General features: G+C 42.5%; 1 protein-coding gene across 9 annotated transcripts in view; it reads right to left on the reverse strand.

The window, feature by feature from the left end:
* The window catches only part of CLASP1 (cytoplasmic linker associated protein 1), a 268,601-nt gene that overhangs the window by 114,306 nt on the left and 132,258 nt on the right, over positions 1-22,037 (reverse strand). For all 9 annotated transcript variants that reach the window (XM_024197588.1, XM_029910590.1, XM_029910586.1 and 6 more), the window contains 11 exons: positions 19,414-19,566; positions 18,327-18,400; positions 15,884-15,976; positions 14,206-14,351; positions 12,189-12,324; positions 10,372-10,442; positions 9,131-9,190; positions 7,647-7,724; positions 4,989-5,156; positions 3,447-3,496; positions 1,432-1,602 (listed from right to left, as the gene is read on the reverse strand). In XM_024197588.1, coding sequence (XP_024053356.1) covers positions 1,432-1,602; positions 3,447-3,496; positions 4,989-5,156; positions 7,647-7,724; positions 9,131-9,190; positions 10,372-10,442; positions 12,189-12,324; positions 14,206-14,351; positions 15,884-15,976; positions 18,327-18,400; positions 19,414-19,566 — 1,200 coding nt within the window. The remainder of the gene's footprint in view (positions 1-1,431; positions 1,603-3,446; positions 3,497-4,988; positions 5,157-7,646; positions 7,725-9,130; positions 9,191-10,371; positions 10,443-12,188; positions 12,325-14,205; positions 14,352-15,883; positions 15,977-18,326; positions 18,401-19,413; positions 19,567-22,037) is intronic.

Below are 22,037 nucleotides of genomic sequence, written 5' to 3' on the forward strand. Positions count from 1 at the left end.
TTAAAGACAAAGCTTTGCTAAATCCCACTCCTTTGCTTGCCTTGCCCATTCCTCTTGCAGGAAATTGCACATGCAACTTTTCCTACTGGCAAAAAGGAAAGGAGTTCCCTTTACAGCCAATCCAATCCATGCATCATTTAAACAAGAAATAGAGTATCAGAGAAGAGCAGTGAGACTAATAGAGCACTGTCACTTTCCTGTATTCAGCCTCTAAACGTTTGGGAAATGACAAGAAACATGCGTTTAACTCCAGTATTCTGTCTGCAGTTTTCACTGCACCATGAAGTCAATGTGAGCAACTAATTTAAGCCAGGGCAAACACTTCATAACAAAACCACTGAACCAAACAGGGCCAATGAACTGAAGTGAAGACAAAGATTTTAGCAGTAAGTGATGCCTGTCAAAATATATAAATATATCCTAATGTAATTCATACAGTATTTCCCAGTACACTGACAAGACAGCTATGAAGTCAAGCTTTCAACAGATACAGCTAAGGTTCAGCAATCTACACGACAAGAGGCAAGGGTATCCGTTCTCATACCAATTAGAGACCTGCTATAATCACTTAATCTGGTAGAAGTCAATGGAGTTACATCAGTATAAGGCTGATGTAAATTACAATAAATTACAGAATTAAATCCTAGCTCAGGTAATTAGCTCTCCCTGGGTCAAATCTAGGCTAATGAAAACTGACAAGTGAAACCAAGCAAGTAATCTAGCAACTGTTTTTAGCTGTTTCTGAACTGTATTTCCTCATCCATGCAGCCTGCCGTGCCACCTGAAAAGTAGATTCTACATCAAATGGCGACTTCACTTGTCAGCATGAAAAAATTGGGGCAACAGAAAAAGGCAAAAGGAACACAATGCATGATTTCAACCCTCAAAAAGAGCCTGAGTGGAGGAAGGTGAACTTGTGCCTTTCACATAGGCTGAAAAAGTAACTAAACCATACTCACAGATCAGTCAGATTCCTTTCTTTGCTGCTCTATCCCTTACTTATATGAAGAGACAGCTCCTTAGCTCAGGATCAAATGCAGCTAAGACATTCTTAATGCTACCCAAAGCATAACACAACTTGCAGTAAACCTGTTCTTTAGTTCCAGGGTGAACTGGGCAGCAAGTATCCTCCCCTGGACTATCAGAGTCAAAACAACATCTCTTCACAACATAAATGTGCTGGTTAGTGGGAAACTGAGGAAGGAAGAAAAGTGTTTCAAAGCAAATTGTGTTTCCTGCAAGGCTGATTCCCTCTGGAAATGTATTTTTCTTTAGCCCCAGTTGCCACAGAGAACAGACTGGTTCTGGACTGCTAGTGACCCTCTCGTTGGAGACATGGCTTATATTCAGAACAAGCCATCTAATACTAAATTCACATCGTTTATAATACTGGAGAAATTATCTGCTTTCGAAGAGAACACGGAGGCTCACCTAGTGATGCGTACGAGCCTGGGGGCAGGGCTGCTGCGGAACTGAAGGGGGTGGAAGCTCCAGAAGATGTTACTTTCGACTTGGCACTAGCTGCTGCATTCACATCGATGTCACTGCGAGACCGCTGCAGAGATCCTGGGGTTGACACGGATTTTGTACTCACTGTAGAGGCTTTAGATGGGGTGGGGAACAGAGACACAATCAAGACTAGTGAGGATTAATTTGTTTGACTCTTTGTTTCAAAGCACCCAGTTAGCACTTGAATAAGAACGTTCAAGTGTTCCCTGCATGAGACTTCAGTGCTCATTAAAAGGGCCAGAAAGACCACGATGCACAATGTACTCACTGAGGCAGTATCTCATTACCAGTGCCCTGTTCTTTTCTAAGTACAGTTTCCCCTACTCTCATCAGTCCATTCAAATATATTGCCTCATCCACCGGGTCTCTATTTTGAACTAATTCACAGTGCTGTTCTGCAGTGGTTTCTGTGAGCAGAAAAATATATTACTTATATGTAAGGCTGGCATCTGTCATGGAAGTCATGGATTCTGTGACTTTCCAGGACCTCTGGGACTTCTGCAGTGGCCAATATGGCTGGCCTGGGCCAGCCGCACCAGCCGCTGCTGGGGCAGTCTCGTGCCACCGTACCCCCCCGCTCCCCCCTCCAAACAGCAGCAGAAGTTTGGATGTGGGATGGGGCTCAGGGCTGGGGCATGGGGTTGGGGCACGGGAGGGGGTGAGGGCTCCGAGCAGCGCTTACCTCGGAGGGTCCCCAGAAGCAGCAACATGTCCCTCGGCTCCTAGGCGGAGGTGTGGCCAGGCGGCTCCGCACACTGCCCCTGGCCCGAGCACTGGCTTTGCAGCGCCCATTGGCCGGGAACCATGATCAATGGGAGCTGCGGAGCCGGTGCTTGTGGCGGGGGCAGTGTGCAGAACTGCCTGGCCACGCCTACACCTAGGGACATGTCGCTGCTTCCGGGGAGCCATGCGGAACCAGGTAGGGAGCCCGCCAGCCCCACCAAATCTTTCCCCCTTTCCAGCAGCAGCAGGGGTCCCAGGCCGCTGCCTCCCCCAGCAACCGCAGGTGTCCTGGGCTGCCTCCCCAGCCCAGAGCACCCGCAGCACCCCTGGGCTGCCCACTGCCCCAGAGCACCCAAGATTTAGTCAGGGGTATATAGTACAAATCATGGACAGGTCACGGGCTGTGAATTTTTGTTTATTACCAGTGACCTGTCCATGACTTTTACTAAAAATACCCATGACTAAAACATAGCCTCATGCTCTCAGCTGATGGTATCTAGTAGCAGATTAAAGTGGGATCAAATCAATTAGTCTGGACCCTGCACTTTGAAGATTACTATTAGCAAGGCCTGCTAACAGTAACCTCATCTGCTCATGAAGGTTTTCTGTTCCCCTCACTCACTGATGTTCCCACTCAAGAGTATGCCCTTCAGGCATTAAGCTGCAAGTGCTTGGAACCAAAGCAAAGCTCTGAAGATTCTACATGCTGGAAAGTCTTGATGGAAAAGATCAAGGAGGCTCAATATTACTTTTGATTGTATCAAAGGCCTCTGTGGGATACCCTGCCTGTACTGGGGTACATAGTGGAGACTGAGACGGTGGCTATTAAAAGCCAAACAAAAATCAGAGCTGGAAAAGGCCTGTTAGGTATGCTTGTCCACCCACCTGCCAGTGCAGTCAAGTGCATTAGGGCTCTGATGGTGAAGTGGTCCAGACCTCTCGTGTCCAATGGGGAAAGCACTTTTGTGATCAATTTGGAATTTAGTACCATAGGAGACATGCACATAAGATGCCTCCACTATATGCTGGTGACCACAGGAACAGCTATATCTGACTGGACTAATGGTCCAAAGAACAACTTCACAGTAAATGGAGATTTCATTATAACCAGAATCACTATTTTGAACCCTGAAATATTTGAGTCTTTTATCGTACTTCATTACAAATCTTCCCCTGCAATAGGTGATTACATATCCTCCAGTTCCTGCTCTCACCTCTGGATGTAGTGCTCCCAGTAGGACTTCTTTTGGCAGACAATGGACGGCTAGAAATTAAACACAAACATTTATTAAAGTCAAACAGGTCTTTTTTGAGCCACCAGTAATCTTGGCTATAAAAATGTCATCATATTTTAGGAGGCTTTGTTCTACATTACTACATTTATAACTGGTTATTAAAAATAGCAGTGGCCTAATCACGACCCCACTCTCCAGACTCCAGGGTGTGCCAAATGTTGCTATATACACAGAAGCACAACCATACCGACCACAACCTCAGACACCTCCAGTGGCTCCCCACTTATTTCAGGATTTCATTCAAAACTGCCCTCTGTTTTCAGAACTCTCCACATATATGCTCCAAGGGATTTCACTGATCAAAGGCACAGGAAGAGTCTATTGCCAATGGTGATTATTTTCTACTCCCCTCTCTGCTAATCTAGAACTGGCCTTCAGTCCAGCACTGGTCCTTCATCACGGACGTCTGCTGCACTGAAACCCTTGCTTTGGAGCCAGTCTAGTCTGAGTGATGAATGTCTACTTAGCTCTCCCTGTGCTCCCACAACACTCTCCTGCTATTGCTAGACTGCTGGCCTGGCCCTCTTTCATTTTCTTTTTAAACATATCAAATATATATTTATGCAGTTATATAATTACTATGATAAACCTGGAATTACTTTTTAGAAGCCGTCCTCATGTCCCCACTGAGTACATAGTCATAAAGGGTTCGTAATAGACAACTATTTACTTATAGTAATAGACTAACAGGATTTATTGTTTAAATATAAATATTGAGGCTCAATAATACTCCTTAGAAAAGAGTATGAAAAAATTACCATGAGCATTAACAGAGCAAAAGAAGATTTCAGGTCCTAGGTAAATAGTGACTAATGTATTTTATACATTTCTTTGTAGGATGGAGGTGGATTTTACAATTCATATTGTAATAGGACAGTCCTCAAAAAATTCTAACGCTTTTCAGCTGGGGCAAATTTTGAGTCTAAATTCTTTGACTGCGTCCCTTCAAAAACAGCCAAGATACACAAAAGCAGCAGAAAAGCTATTCATTTTGCAGCTATATAGTTTATATCTAGCTTGGCCACTTCTCTTCTTACAAGAAAAAGAAAAGACAAACAGATACACTCACTTCTCTGGCTTAAGGCTAAGCATCAAAAATTTCAGGCCAGACAAGTGTCTTTTTAAGTTAGGAGGGCTGACTAATACTGTCTGGCTGAGAATGAAAAGCCTCTTGTCCACTTATTTATGGATTCAAGACTGACTCCAGGATATTTAACAGTGTGGGTTTTTTTTTTTTTTTTTTTTTTTAATATCTTGCCAGCCAAAAACCTCATATGCCATATTTTGGAGCTGGTCAAATGTTGAGGTCAAGAAATAAATGTGAACAGTGATCAAGGAGATGAGACACAAGGTTAAGCATGAAGTTGTGAATGGTAACGGTGCAATGTCATAGTTGCTCACATTTAGGTGCATCTGCAGCTTAGTCAATAAAATCAGTGGTCATAAAGTACGGAGACTTACTTGAGGCTCTCCTGGGAACTGGAGGACGAGCGATCGGACTGAGGCAGGGATACAATGCTGTCTGAGTTCTTCAAGTGAGACTGCAGGGCTTTCTGATAGGAGGATTCCAACGTGTGAAACAAGTGTTCTGCTTCTCTGTTGAAGTGATTGTGGAAGCCCCAATAACATCTGAAAATAAGATCCCAATATACCATTGAAAACTCCTTGTGACGTTTGGTGAGCCACAGCAGCTCAGTCACAGGAGACGTCCATCCCCAATGGCAATGGCTTAACTGAACCATTTCAGTAAAAACAACGAGGAGCCCTTGTGGCACCTTACAGACTCACCAATTTATTTGGGCATAAGCTTTCGTGGGCTAGAACCCACTTCATCAGATGCATGGAGTGGAAAATACAGTAAGCAGGTATAAATATACAGCACATGAAAAGATGGGAGTTGCCTTAAGTGCGTTATAGCCCATGAAAGCTTATGCCCAAATAAATTTGTTAATTTCTAAGGTGCCACAAGGACTCCTGGTTGTTTTGACTGATACAGACTAACACGGCTACCCCTATGAAAACTGAACCATTTCAGTGATGCAGCCTTTCTCTGATGCATCTGAAACATACCACACAGGCTACCGCTGCGTTTTGAGGAAGCAATTCCACACAAGACACACTGACCAGAAGTGGGAAGGCAGGGTGTGTACACCGTGCAGGGCATCACAGGAACACAGCTAGCACCAGAAAGGGGCAGAGTCTATACCCAGATGTCACAGCTCCAATCAGGAGGTCAGGAAGAACACCCTTAGCCCGTAAGAGCAGCGGGGATTAGACAAGACAGACACCCCATGGCAAGCTTCAACCCGCAATGTCCCAGTGAAAGGGGGAAATCTAGCATGAGTGCTGGTAAATACCATTAACCCTTTCACCCACACTGGCTCTATACAGGCCGAGGGGACACTCCATTGGTGTTTAAAGGGGTAGGACTGGCAAATTAATGTGAATTCAATAACAGTTTCTGAAACAATCTGCAATTGAAGACAGATCTGTGGGCCTGATTCATGACAGCAATAACAGAGATTTTTCTTTCCAATTGTAACATAACAGTGACTCCCTTATTCAATAACATTCAAAAGCAGGTGTGTAGTAACTGACAATTATCCCTGTGATGACCCTGACCCTTTGCAGAATACTGTGGGGCAAACTTTGGCTGCTTTTGAGGCAAATTTTAGGGAGTGCTGAGCTCGCTGCTCTCACTATCTTCAGTGAGAGTGGCTCAGCATCTCTCAGGATCTCGCCCACTCAAAAAAAGGAGAGAGAAACATTTCAGCACCCAGGGACCAGCCTTGTGTGGCACTAACGGCCTCCCGGATGAGGCTGAGCATCCTTACTTCCTGTTATAATCTATAGGAGTTACAGGCACCTTTCAGGATTAGGCTGGAGGACACTTTAAGAACAAGATCAATAAATGCAAATGAATCCAGAGCCGTTTGCATGTGACAGCTGCTCCCCAGACAGAGGAAGTCGTCAGCATTTTAATCTCTTTGGGATAAAATGCGAAAATTTAAATCTTAACATTGGCAATATATTAATTAAGAAAAAAATAAAGGAGAATTAGACATTCACAATAAATCCTCAAAGAGTCTGCCTCGCTACTAGCTATCTGGGTTACCTAGCCACATTGCTGTAATACCGGGGTGCCTATAGTATTTTCATGATTGGAGAAAATGCTCCTTCCCAAAATAATTTTAATACCCACTCCTACTATGAACTACCATTTCTTGAAGTGTAGCATTTAATCATTTGATTCTTCTAAACGAGTTCATGAAATGTAAAATGTACCATACGACAGCTTTCTCTCTCCGTATAAAGTTCACTTAGACTCTTTGGTTAATGGGTGCTTAGTTTAAGAACAAGTTCTCAGTATACCAAAACAACCTCCCATGGACACATACACACACTTTTGAAAATACAGCAGCGCCTCTGCTATATCCTTTGTGACAGGGAAAATCATTGCAAATTAATGAGATTTCTAGATCAGTGATTAAGAAAGGCAAAATAATGCTGCCTCACAATTGTACTTTATTAATTAACTCTGACAGTGGTTTTGATTATTTACAATATTTTGTAGTAGTTTAGAAAGCAATGGCAAGCCCAATCCTGTAATGTTTACTCAGGCAAAAATTCCATTAAGGACAAAGAGATTTTTGCATGAGATAAAAGAATCAGGCCTGAAATCAAATGATACTTGGCTATCAAATCTCACTGCCCTTTGGCAACCCAGTGTTTAATGGGAACAGGAATGAAACCACCAGATTTTATCTAGGCATTATATTGGTGGCAGATAAGTAAGAATTAGCAAAATGCTCTTGTGCGTCTAAGAACATACATTAATACATGGATTAATCCACGCTGGGAGAAAACCAAGTTACACATTGATGTAAAATGACCAGAATCTAAAGAAGCAATGAGTGTATGGCTGGGGTTTTATTAATAAGATCATGCTGACTGCTTTGTGGGTCCACTCCTGTTCCTGTTGAAGTCATGAACTGTTGCCATCGACTGCCATGGGAGTAGGAACAGGCCCTATGTGCGTTTGTCTTGGCTTCCATTTTCCATCGCACACCATCCTGTGTTTATGAAGTGATAATTTTTTTTTTTTTTAAATCCACTTACTTTCTTGCCTCTATCCTTGCTTCAGAGTCTGCATCGTGGATTCCCTTCTTTATTGTTTCTGCTAATACTGAGATGTGTCTGAGATCAGAAGAAAACATTATTCCGTTAGTGAGTAAAGATGCAGAAAACCTCCCTGCACTCATAGATGAGTCTGCAAAGGTTAGTGATTTCTCCCCGCTCTCAGCAAACAGAGAGCATTTCACAGCTTCCCCCATTTCCACATAACATCCTTTAAGGGAGTTATTTATTTATTCTTACAAGTCAGCTTTATTTCACTCCTTGCTGCTAGAAAACAAGAGCCAAGCTGCATTCTTCAGAGGTCATTCCTTAGTTACCATGGAAACTACCAGGGTGTAAAAATAATCTCTTAACTCTTAAAGTAGCCCAGGGCAATTTGGGTTAATGAAGTAAGGATCAATCACCTTTCCTTTTCCCTTCACCTTTGTCTTTCTCCGCAGACTGTTAGTTTGAATGGCCATAATGTGTCTTACAGATATTAGTCTCTTATTATGTCCCTATTAGTTGTGTGTCAGCCTTAAACTAGCTATTCTGGCTTTATGCCTGGCATCTGGGAGGCAAAATCCCGCCCAGAGCGCCCCAACACCAGTGCACATGATATACCATCCTTTAGGAGTCTGCAGCATGCTCCAATCTCTGCATGTGTCCAGCATCATCAGTCAGTTATACAAGGTGATGGGCCCACAGTCTTAGCTTCTCCTACCCCTTCAGGATGGCTCGAGCCCCAGGGGTTGTAGGAGGGAGTACTCCCCGGGCTTGGGTGAACACAGGCACTGCAATTGCACCCTCACTTGCAAGAGTCAGATCTTAAGGCCAGAAATCTAGGGTGGGAGCATAAGGGAAGGAAAAGGCCCCTTGTGTGCTCCCCTCTTTGCATACCAGAACAATCTAGCTCTTAAACATATAGGCCAATATAGGGAAAACTGGCTATTTAGAATAGTATTACTGCTTTACTATCTGGAATTACTATAGCATTATTATTTCGGAATAGCAATATTTTGGAATGATTGGACCACACAGTACTTGCCTGCAGCAGGAAACTGAAATGCCTAAGATCTTCTTTTCTGCCAACACCAGTCCCTTCCTCCCACGCCTGGCTTCTCTCTGCCACTTGTTTTCAGTCAGGAAAATATGAGACCCCCTTGCTTGAGTTTAATCTGGAGAATGGCAGAGCTCAAGAATTCATTGACCATCTTCTCTGCAGCCTGACTGGAGAGGACTCATTTCTCTAGTCCATTCAACAACGCTTTCAGGAAATAGCGTCTGTAGCCCTGGGATCCACACTTGTGGTGCCACCAGAAGCTCCAATATTTGGGAGGCCTCAGCAATTCCCCCAACAGCCTGCGCCTAAGCAGGTGCACACAGGGCCTCAGAGGACTCTTTTTCCCTTTTATTTTTGAATGGGGAAAAAACGGATTTTAGCAGTGAGGGTGGGATGTTTCAAGCCACAGTCCCGAAGGTCTTACCTTTCTAGGGAGTGTGTTTGCCATTCCTGTAACAGCAAGTCTAAAAACTCAAAGCAGCGCCTGAAAGTGGATAAAGGAGAAATATTGTCTGAGCTATTTAAGCTAATAAAGAGGCATATGGCTTCTAGTGGACTTGCAACCGCACATCAGTCATTTATTATTATGGGGCCCAGCTGGACACCAAAATCAGCAGTGACAACCCTTATTAAAAATACTAGTGTATCTATAAAGATCAAATTCTACAAAGAGTTTTTACACTAAAAAATATGAACATACGCTACAGTAATGGTCTGAAACACTGGAATGTCACCACTGTATGAAGCAGTGCTCTGGACCCTAGCTGTAGACTATTACTTGTGGGGTGGTTTTGATTTTGCTTCTTTTTAATACAAAGCACAGTGAGATGTAGAGAAGATCAAAGTTAACACTACTTTGTAGTTGTTAGCTCTTTACAAACACTACGCTTCGTATCGAGTCTGAAAAGAAGGTATTTTCTCATCCCCATTCTTCAAATAGAGAAACTGAAGGACAGAGATGTTAAGTGACTTGCTTACGGTATGTGACAGAGCTGTAGTCAGTAGGTGACACAGTCACCAATCATTCTTACTTCTGTTTGTCCAGCTAGAGGAGACTGGAGCTAAAGACAGTGGGCTTAGGTCTTCCAACTAGACAGCAGAAAGGAAATAATCATCCATTTTTAAGGCCAGAAGCAACCAGTGTGATTATCCAGTCTGACCTCCTGCATAACTCAGGCCATCGAATTTCAGAGAATGTGACTTTTACTCTCTGGTCCAAAGGAAACGTACTACAAAAGTGGTTGGTAGTAGAAAATAGGAGCATATGTGAGGCCTCGGAAGGCAGCCAAACTAATGTGATAATATTATAGCAATATCTAAACATGCACAAACATACACAACTGTACAGTACACCCACACCTACCTCCCCCCCTACATGTTAAATCAGCTACTTTCTATTTAAAGGCCATCCTTCCTTTTCAAGAACAGGAACAGTGATTCTTCCCTATACAGTGTGCAACTTTTAAAAAAAACACTTGGTTTGAATTTTTCATAGCGACCTAGGGGATTCAGATACATCCATTAATGTTAAGGGAAGATGTGCAGATAAATCCTCTACATCGCTTTGAAAAACACAGCTTTTCCTTAAAAAAAAAAAAAAAAAAAAACAGGAAGTGAATTTAAGCCATTGATAAACAAGAAGAAAAGTTAAAACCTCATTCTCACCTTCTAACTGCAACAGACTTGGAGGTACAGTTACTGGTTATGATGGGTATTAGCCGAGGGATGTGCGTATGCTAGAACAAGAGAAACAGGGGAAAAACCTTTACATTTTAGATTTGTGGGAGTAAAGCCAATTTCCCTTAGTCATCCTAAAGCCAACATCCACACACTCATTTTGGCTCATTTTAAAAAATTCAGCCCATAGATAAAGGAATATTTTTAAGAAAGACATGGATTCCTTATTTACACTTATGGAAACAGGCTCCGGCGGGTCTGTAGTCACTGCTGTGTGAGACCCATATTCATCAATAGGCAGAAATCTCCAGCAGTAGGGTATGCCAAGGCTTCCCACAGCATGCCAGCCACATCACTGGGCAGAGGCCACACTAGTTGATTAATGGCCTTAGACAAGATGCACTATCCATGTAGTGCTTACAAAGACTCTTTATATGAGGATGGGAAGGCAAGTGAAAGTGGTTTAAAAATGACTTCAGAGAAATACACACGCAACTCTCCAAAGGTCAAAATCCTTTGTTTCTGCAAAGAAGTTTCCCTAATACATCTTATGCTGATAGCACTTGTCATCCACTCTCAAAGTCCTTTGCAAACCCTCACTAGTCAAGCTTCACAAGATCCCTCTGAGGCAGGTAGATAGATATTGTTAACTCCACTTTACAGATAGGATAACCAAAGGACAGAGAGGTAGGGCCCTGATCATGTACCACTTAAGTCAATGGGAGTTTTGGCCTTGGATTTCAGTAGGTGCAGGATTGGACCCTAAGTGAATTGCCAAAGATCATACAGTGAGTCAGAGGCAAAGCCAGGAATTAAACCTACTAGTCCTGATTCCTAACCCCCACGCTCCAATCACACAATCCATCATTCTAGAATAATGAATAGTGCATAAAGAAATAGAGTACTTCCATTTTCTTATACAAAGTAACACAGAGGGATACCCTGTTAAACGATGAAATTATTCCTAAATGATCTTCGAGCCTGTAAATATGAACATGGTTAGGTCTTATTGTGCAACTGGAATCTAGAGCAACCTGGAAAGTTATGATTTTGAACCCTCACTTGCTGACCAACAGCATTTATATTTAATAAAAGAGCTGCTAGTTCACCATCTTTAGTCACTTACTAGTACTATGAGAACTACTTTCTTTTCTACTTACAATCTAGAATGTATCTGATGGAGCATGCTACAGCCTGAACCATCAGAACAAGGTCTTCATGACACAAAATATCACTGCTAGGTTTCAATGCCAGATAGCTAATGATAATCTGATGAGTTGTCCCTTCCCCTTCCTACAAGCTAATGGCCACCCAAACACCAAATGCTACCCAGCCAGCAGCCTATAATTAACAGTGTCCCTAGCATCTGAATGTCTCTGTAGTGCTCTTCCTTCAGGTGGCTACACAACTTCCACTGAACAATTTAGTCAGTAAACTGCTAGATTCATAAACTGGGTTCATAAACAACAAGAGTCACCAAGAAGCAACTTCCATTGATAGTGGACAAACTATTACTCCTCATTTATTGTCAGTCTCTTTTCCCCTCTTGAACTGTGTTTCAGTAAATAATTTCCCCTGTTCTAAGACATGACATGGGGCTCAACAAAAGCTTCTGAATGCAGATATCGTATCCAGATGAAATTCAAGGAAGAAGTCTCATAGCCAAGTTCTGCAACATTGAGGTGCTTAATCTATTTATTTAAGCTAATTTTCACCAGGGACATGTTCACATTCTCTCCTCAGTTCAGATCTGATCACAGATTTAAGCCTTTATAAGACAAAGTTTTGTTTTGATATATACTTACTCGGATGATTAATCTAACAGCTACGACACCAGAAGTGGACATTACTTTGGCACTGTTAGGAATCAGATTAAAGATGGTTGGCATGATGGCTTCTGCCCCATGGTCAAACTTGTTTCCCAAAACTGAAGACAAATGTCTGAAAAACAATTAAGAAATGCTGGTAAATATGCTTTAGATTATGCTAGTCATAGTAATGTAGACTATCTGACATGCATTATTTCGTGATTTTGCAGTCTCCTCTCTAACTCCACCAAAGAAGAAAGAACAAGACATATCTCAAACATTTTTCAGTTTTCATCTCAAACCAGTGCTACGCTTTATGCTCATCCAGATTTTTAGCAAGGAATAAATTCAGCATGGAAGCTCACCACATCACTGGCACCCTGTTAAAGATGCACCGACAAACCCATAGGGCACTGCTGAATAACTCGGTTTTCTAGCACTTGTCAGTTTCAGATTCTGTTTTCTCTCAAGCTTCTGTCTTGCCTTGACATTTGTGAATTTCATAAACGATTATTAAAAATGCCCTAGTCCCCTTTCTTCAAAGTCACTGCTCTGGCAGCATTCAACATTCAGTTACTACGGATGGGGGAACAAGCTGACAGAAAATAAGAACTGACCTGTACTTTCACCCCAAACTCAGTCTGAACCCAAAGACAAAACACATTTCATATTTGTGTCTTTATTATTCAATGTTATGCTGCCTCCTGGCCTGCTAACTTCAGCTCGGGCAGAAAGTGTGAGTGTGAAATATCACAAGAGAAGCTATTCTGTTGGCATTTCCAGCCTTAACAGACCCAGGATGAATAGGAACTTTCCAACTCAATTTTGAAGTCTCCTAAGGGTCGGAATATTCACGTGTTTTCCATATAAAGCATCTGCAATTGGTCCCTCGCTACTGAGTACGTCGTTTTACATAAGATTTGTATCTTAATGGAATTAAATGAAATTAACCACTATGGGCCTGATCCTTCAGTCGTTAGCCATGACCAAATTCTGCACTCCATGCAACCCCACTAATTTAAAATGTGGGGTCAAGGAGGGCAAAATATGGCCCTCCACTTCTGTTCCATTGGATTCAGATACTCAGGGCACATTTCATTTTGTTACTTGGAATTGTGGTATTACACTATTGAAAAGCATTTCACAGCATTGTGGACTTGACCTTGACAGGTGCCGAGTACCCTCAATTTCCATGGTATTCAATGGGCCCTCTGGGTGCTCAACTCCTCAAAGGCCAGGCATTGCAACAGGAGCTCTGTTGTCTCTGCCAGTTTACAGAAACATATAACTCAGTCAAATCTGTTTGATTGTAAACTGACCCTTAGAATGTCGCAAGTATACCTGGGTCATGAGCCCAGGAACAAAGAGCTCCACCCCCCCTTTTTTTTTTTTAATTAAAAAAAAAATCTGTGGTGTCCATACTAGAGCTAATGTGATCACCGAATATATTCTGTGGTTTTACAGGCACTATTTTGTATTTGAATAACTTAGAAACACTTTGAGGAGTTTTTAAAGCTAGCTTTGGCCAGCAATAAACCCATAAGGACAGATTTTGCCCTTTCCTACATTGGTTATCAATCCACAGTAACTCCATTGAAGTTAATAGAGCTACTTCAGATGGACACCGGTGTAACTGAGATCTGAATCTGGTCCATAATGTGAGTAATTGCTTTCAAAGGTTAAAGCTGATCAAGGCCTGCCCAATCAACATTTCCAAACACCATCACCATATGGAACCCATCCCCACAGGCTGTGCAACCATCACCATACGGAACCCATCCCCACAGGCTGTACAACCATCACCATACGGAACCCATCCCCACAGGCTGTACAACCATGATTAATGACCCGCAGGAGCAAGGTTTTTAAATGGCTGTGGCAAAAACCAAGTTCTAACGCCACTTTGTCTGTCCAGTACTGACAAGGCCAAATGACATCATAAATGGGTTCGAGCCAGGATCTCCTCCTTTTATCAAAACTAATTGTAGAACACAGTTTAGAATGTATTCCTTACCCCAACGTGATACACGCCTCTCGCACTACCTGAGACCGCAGATCTTTAGCAGATAATTTAAATGCTCCATCCAGCAGGCGTAAGTGTTGGAAGAAGTTATCATGCTCAGCAGCTCCAGCTAATAGTAAGGATCGGATCCTTTTCAGCTGTTGGCAAACAAGATTTAAGGACTTACAGGTGACAAAATAGCAAGACACACTGGTATCTATTAATGAGAAATAAAAACACTCAGAACTGTGTTCAAAACTAGTGCTCATTTTTCAACTTCCCTGTAAAAATATGAATGTGTTGAGGAATAGGTTCTTAACGCAATCTAAGATCACATATTTCAGGGATCAATTGAATAAAAGTAAGAACATTCATACGTTAGCCTTGGCCATGCTACAGGAATCCAAAAGTGTCATTTACAATTTGACCAATGACAAAATGTGGCAAGCCAGACATTTACTTTTCCAATCGTATCATTAAAGTTATCGAGACATTTAAACAAGTTTAAGAATTTGAAGGTTGCTCCTCCATTCCCTCCATCCATTTAGGTTTAGGGAAATGAACGTCTTGAAACGTTCAAGTGCATTGTATGTATTGAAACGCTGTAATTTTCTCACAGCTCTCTCATTAAAAAGATGGTCTGACTTGAAAGCCACAACTCAGATTCTGATCTCAGTTACACCAGTGTAAATCTGGAACATCTACACTGAATTCATTAGAATCAGGCCTTGTCTACACTAGGAGTGAAATCCTGCCCCAATGAAATTAATGGCAAAATTCCCACTGATTTCAATGAGGCCAGGATTTCACCCTAGGGAGCTAGTTTTAGCCACTGATATAACTACACCAATGCAAACAATTAATCATGGTGCACCACTATCAATTCACTATTAGACTTTAGAACCAAGGTTCTGACTCAGGTAAACTGCACCAGTGCAAATCACTGCTTGGACAAGTATGTCAGGGCTACACTGGGGATTTGCACCAATAAAATTACATCACTGTATTTACACCAGTGGCAGAAACCAAGAGTGTAGAAAAGGTCTTATGCAGATTTGCATCAGTGTAACTTACAGCTTGTCTATAAATAAGACTCAAACTCAGCATGTCCATTACAGGTCTGATTTCCTATCACCTTGCTCCTCCATGCAGTCATTTCCACCTGTGGCCAGTGGATATAAAATGCTACCAAACTGTTTTACACCCACTTTGCACAGGTGTAAATGACTATACAACCTGGAAGGCAGTGAAGAAGCAGGTCTTTTGCACGTATCCATCTACCCAAATGGAGTGCAGAAAGGACACTTTTCACAATTTTGAACTCCACTTTTGAAAATTTGACTCTAAAGTCTAATAGCGATTTTCTAGGTTTATCTATTTGTCTGAAAAATTAAGTATATCTTAAATGTATGATGACTTATTCAATATGATGCCTGTTCATGATATTTAAATTCCTATAAACCTAATACTTCATGGTTTCCTTAATGTAGGAGTTTAAATTTAGTCCCATAGTGTGAAATTCACTCCATGCAGAGGGCCAGTATAGTCAATGTACCACTTAAACTGCACATCAGCCCTATTTAGACAACTTCAGTGGTACACAGAACTTGTGCTGACACTCTGCAAAGGGATGAACTTCATCCATAAAAACCGTACATTAAAATAATTAGCATATAGGTCCAATGCTTACTGCAGATACTCTCTGCTCCCAGTCATGCTTATCATCCGATAGGATTTCCCTAATTTTGTTTATGGATTCTTCAAGGTCTCGGCTGGAATAAATCTGTGAATTAAAAAAAGAAAATGTTATCAAGATAAAATAAATACTTGCTCCAGTGAATCGGAAGATTTCTTAACTGAACCTCTAACCTCCTTCACTCCTGAATTCTTTACTACCACGTGCAAAACAACACACACTGCGTGTGGCTCTTAGACTCTAAGGGACTAATGTATTACACAAAATCAAGAAATATTAAATGGCCAAACAGGATGTTTAAAGTGTTATCATTTTTGACTATTATACAGCTCTACAATTTAAAGGCAGTAAGCATTATTTCTGAAGTCAACGTCATACCTAAAACAGTCTTCTAGAGGGTCATACAAAACCACCAATAAATATAGAGAGACAAATTAACAAAATTTGATACATAAATTACGCCCACAAAGTGTGTAAATACCCACTGCATAAGTGAAACCCATATTTGTTGGCACAATAGATAACTGTGCTTATAAGGACCTATTTGCCCTGTAAGTGCCGGTTTTTACTGGCACTGTTTACATACCAGTGTTTGAAAGAATGTCCCAAAATAGCACATTAGCCACACGAACAGGCAACATTTAAAAAGCTGAAGAGTAGCTTTAAACATACAGGTGCAAAGAAGATTCCAAATGTCAAAGTGCAAGAGTTCCAATGCATCAGCACATAGGAAGTCAATGCCATCGCTACAAAAGACTAACCAAGAAGGCTGAGCAGCCAATAGTCCTGAGTTTGCCGAAAGCAATTTTGCAAGAGTAATATATGCAACATGTCAGCAATGTAAGATAGGCTAGTCATGAAGTCAGTGGGCCAAATTCAGCCCTGAGCCTGTAACACCCACTGAAATGAGTGTGAATTGTGCATACATGGAGGAGAGGAGAATTTAGCAATAGTCAGCACACAGTTCTGTCTGTTTTCCAAGTGTTGCACACACACACACATTAACTACTACCCCTTTCGAGTCAGTTCAGTATTATCATCTCCGTTTTACAGAGGAGAAAGCTGAAGCACTGAGAAGTAAAAAAACCCTCTGTTTGTCCTGGTTCCTATCTGACACGCATCTCCAATTTGTGCAAGATCACACAGTTCAGAATCAGAATTAGAACTCCAGAGCTTCTGGCTCCCAGCTAGAGTTCAATCCTCTATTCCGTGATGCTTCTCTAATGTTGCCACTGTATATAGTGGAAAACGAGAAAGCAGCTGTGCAATGACATCATGGTATAACATGCATGTTATCAATCCAGCTTTGGTATCTTCAATAGTCTGCAGCCTGTAGGGAAGGCCAGATACTGCAATGGTCAACCAATATAAAGGCATGAATCGGGACTGTAATAATTAACTCTAAGGACAAACAAGCAATATTCCTTAACTGAGAAAAGTAAAATGTAATGATGTGTTTTACTTAACCTTGGGAAGGCAACTAGAATCAAACACCGAGATCCTTGGCAAATGTTGAAATGAGAATAACTCCAGTGAAAATAACCTCTGGGTAGGAAAGAGGTGGGAAAGTCAGAGAATTCCTGAGATTAGTGTAAAATCCCCTAGTCGTAACAGGAATAGCTGAAGGAAGTCTGTCTTCATCCAGTCAAGCACTGAGATAACAAAGAGGAGTCCACTAGTATTTGAAGAATAAGTCAAATGAACCTGGAACTATTCAGTCTGGCAACAATTCGGGTCAGGACAAAGAAAACTGCGAGTTGATGAAAGCATAGAGATACTGATAAATCCTACGTGCATGTGACTGCATTTGAAAACTTTCCACTGTTCAAGTCTACAGATACACAATAAGTGAGTTTGATGTTAACCGTCGCTCTTTCAAGTATCAGAGTTAGATGAACCCTCTACTTGAAGTTATGCTGAGTCCTCTTCATGGCCTTCACAAGTCTCAGCTCCCAGTCTTCAGGAGGTGCAACATCTTGTGACTTGCCTTTACTCTCTGTCCACAAACTACTCCACTGGCTTTAGGGAGTTAGTTCAGGATCCAGTTTAAGATAACCCGCTTTCCTCATTTTATACATGCTCTGTTGGCTTGCTCCAGCCAACCTCACAGCCCTCGTCTCTTTACTTTCCTCTCATTTCCCTCTGTCTGTCAAGCACTGACTTCCCTTTCAGTCCTCCAGACAACTGCTCCACCGCTCCTCTGCAACTCCTGTCATTTGGAATCCCCTTCCTGTCTCTCTCTAACTCACCCACTCGCCATCTCTTTCCAAATCTGAAAATGAAAACATCTCTTTACTCCCTTGCCTCCCTCTTTATTAGAGCTTGCCACCACTGAGGTTAATGGGCCTCAGCTATTGATTTCAATGAGAGAGGGATTGCGTTGGACATCTGGGTTATACTGTTATTGTTAAATGTTTTAAAATGTATTTCTTCTTACCTGAACTGTTGGGACGTCATCAAACGCTTTAATAAAATCCTCCTCATCAACAGCACCAGCTCCCTCTTTGGCTGCTGACAGATAAATGAAAAAGCCTTTTCACCCTTCTCATCAACAACAGTATAATCACTAAAAATATGCCCAGTTCTGAAAGCACCTAAAGAAGAAAGAAGTCACACACACCCCAAACCTACATGGAAAGAGTGTTACAGCTGTAATGGAAACAATAAAGGCAAGGAAATTCAAAGCAAAGCACAAACTATACACAGCATCCTTCAATTCCTAGGCATAACAGAGCACATTACAAAGTCGTTTAAGGCAGCCATTCGACTGTTAGGGGTGCTGCCTGAAAAGATGAGATGGAATATTTACTTAAGCTACAAGGGAGTTTTTCTCTTAAAGGGTTTAGTCCCATTTATAATTGACGAATGTGTGGATCTCCTGACAGGTACACAGACTGAAGATACAGAGATGGGGAGAAAAGGTAAAGGCTTAAGGACATTATTCAGATGACAGTTATCGTTTGAGAATGGAATCAGGAAAGTTTCCTTTAGTTGCAATTTGCAAATAAATTCAGAGTCATTGTTCAGTTTTCTTTTCACCCTTTAATTAGAGCGTCAGAAGTTGGAGGTCAAGTGGCACAAGTGTTAAAAAAACAATTTGCCAACTGTTTTAAATTTGCAGGAAACTGGAGTTTAGCACATACATTTTTGACCGTATTTGTTAAATAAACAGCCTGTGTTATTTAAGCTATTTGACTACAGAGGTGTAGTTCCTTTAGGAGGAAAAGGTGGATCACTGCACACTGTTGCTTCAAACACAATGTTGAAGCTCACTATGTGGATCTGGATGTGGGAATCATTTGCAGGTCCACTCTTCCAGAACACATTCTTGGTGTTCAGCCAGTATAAGTCTCATGTTCTCAGACAGAGCAATTCACCACCCTAAAGAGGGCCTGCTTAGCACAAGGACTATGCAGCACTTAGGTCCTCAAAATAAGGCTTAAATGGGACTTCAGTCGTGCCTAGGTGTTGTGCAGGCCCTTTGCAGAAAGGTGAGTTTCACCCAATATGCGATATTGCCTTACCTGTGGACTTTGAGCCCAGAGCTGCAGACCCAAGTCTGCGAGCCGTCCCCATGCCAACTCTGCGGGAGTTTGGAGGGGCCTTTGAAGATGTAGATGAACTGGCCGAGGAAGGTCTGTTCCCATCCACAGAGTCTTCATCATCAAAATTTTTATCTGAGGAAGAACCACATTCAGTCATAACTAAGGTGAAATTAAAACATTTCCCAACTGGTGTGCCTATATTGGAGCAAGTGCTCTGTGCATTTCCTGCAAGAATACTGGAGACAGCTCTCACTTCAACAGCTTTTTAAGGCTTCACTGAAGTTATTTTTAAAAGAATAAACCAACAAGCTATGATCAATGCCTGCATCCAACCGTCCTTTCTACATACAAATTCAAGGAGCTGGTCAGCTCAGGAGATCTACAGCTTTCCACCTCAAGACGAGTAAACAGGCCTTAGTGTAACTGAGAATTCAGGCAGTGGTTTGTAGTCATAGCTGAGATCAAGGACTGAAGGGCCCATAGATCCTCAGCTACCCTCTCACCCCTAGAGGTGGTGCCTGTACAACAGGACTGAGCGCTTGTCTTTACTGTAGCTGGGCCGATATAGCACATCTGGTGAAGAAGCACTATATCGACGAGAGCGCTCTTCCGTCTATGTAATTAGTCTACCTCAATGAGAGGCGGAAGCTATGTCAACATAGCTTGGTGTAGACAGCACTTCAAATTGATTTAACTTACGTCGCTCAGGGGGATGTTTTTTTCATACCCCAGAGCGATGTAAGTTATGTTGACTTAAGTGCTGGTGTAGACAAGCCCTGAGGCCTCAGAGGGGCAGTGTGGGGAAGATCACACAGCAACTGTTCATGCTGTTCCTGCATTCTATGGATCAATAAAAGACACTGGCTTTCAGGGCTGTGAATCACGCAACTTTCAAAAGCCCTAAATCCACTTTAACTTGTTTTTAAATGACAATTTGCTACATAGTCAGTCGGAAGGTATAAAATGTTTGGATGGCTAATCCGGGCTTTGTGTGCTAAGAAAATCAGATTGAGTTCTACTATGTTTCCCCCCAACTCTACTCCCACCCCACAGCCCTTCAGGATCACATTACGCCCACCTAAGGTGATCTCCTTTTCAAAAGGCAAAAGCAGGACATATGCAGGAGCCTCGCCCGCCTCTGTTGGCCCTGCAATCTACCCCTTCTCTCCCCCCCAAACTCCCACACCCTGCTCCTCCTCTTCTCCCCGAAGCCCCATCCCCGGCCAGGTCTGAAGCCAAAGCCTGCCCGGGAGCCTGGGCTGCTGTGGGGAGTCCCGGACCCTCCACCTGCCCTGGGCGGAGGACCAGGGTGCCCAAGACCAGCCCCTGGCCCGTGTCCCCGCCCCCTGGGGTGCGCCACCCAGGGCAGGTGGAGTGTCCAGGGTTCCCCATAGCAACCTAGGCTACCTGGGCGGCTCATACTACTGGCCGACTGCAGTTTCTGGCCTGGCCAGGGGGTGAGGGCTCAGGGGGAGGGAGGGGGAGGAAGAGCAGGGGGCGGGGCTTCATGGTGAGTGGGGGTGAAGGCCCACCTCAGCTCACCCCCACACACACACCAGGAAGAGGCTGGCGCTGCCCCTGAGGCTCGGGCAGGCGCGGAGCAGTGCCACAGGGAATCCAGGACAAATGTTGTCCCGGAATTATTCAGCCTGGGACCGGGACTTGAACTCTGCATTTCGGGACTGTCCCACCCAATTCAGGATAGGTGGTCACCCTGCACCTACCTCCTTCTGTCTGGAGGTTGAACATGATTCCCTCTGGCTGGACCCCATCAATGCCATCTTTCATCAGCCAGAAGGGTCACTTCCAGCCAGGGGTTGAGCACATTCAGCACTAACCACTCCATTGCCTCAGGAGAGCAGAGATCATTTATCAGTTCTGGGCATACATTAGTCACTATCTCCCAACTCAGCAAACCGTTTAAGCACCTGTCTAAGTCCTTCCCTATTCAGCAAAGCTTTTAAGCATAAGTTTCACTTTAAGCATATGCCTCAAGTGAAGTGAATGCTTAAGTATTTCAGTAAATAGGGACGGACTGAATAGGGTCGATGGGTGAAATTCCACCCAGCATCTGGTGAGCCTGCACAAGGCCCCCTGCACCATTTAAATCCTTATCGTGGGGTGGTGAGGATAGGCTTGTCCAGACTTTTAGAACGGGGTGAATTTCACCCCAACTACATTTTCTTTTAAATTCTTATCGAGAGCTATATAGATATCAAGTAAAAGATTCATTACTATATATATATATATATATATATATATATATATATATATATATACCACCACCCAAGAGGAAATCATTACTATAAATATAACCAGATAACAGATATTCTGCATTATTTCAAAAGTAGCACTTTTATCTAATAGTATACATCTTGTTTCAGTTACATTAATGTTCATCTAGACTGTCATTTATTTAACGTAAAAATAATCTAGCAATTGTGCTTTTCCAACCCTGACCACCCCCCCCACCCCCAGCACACACAAAGGGTGTGGTTTCCTATTCCAGATAATAAAGTAAAATAAAAACTCAGAAATCGAACATTAAGAACGACCTCATTTTTGTAGCATTTTAGTAAAACTCCATTAATTTTGCTCAAATT

This window comes from Terrapene carolina, unplaced genomic scaffold (genome assembly GCF_002925995.2).
Source record: "Terrapene carolina triunguis isolate 2854851 unplaced genomic scaffold, T_m_triunguis-2.0 Scaffold62, whole genome shotgun sequence".
Taxonomy (NCBI): domain Eukaryota; kingdom Metazoa; phylum Chordata; order Testudines; family Emydidae; genus Terrapene; species Terrapene triunguis.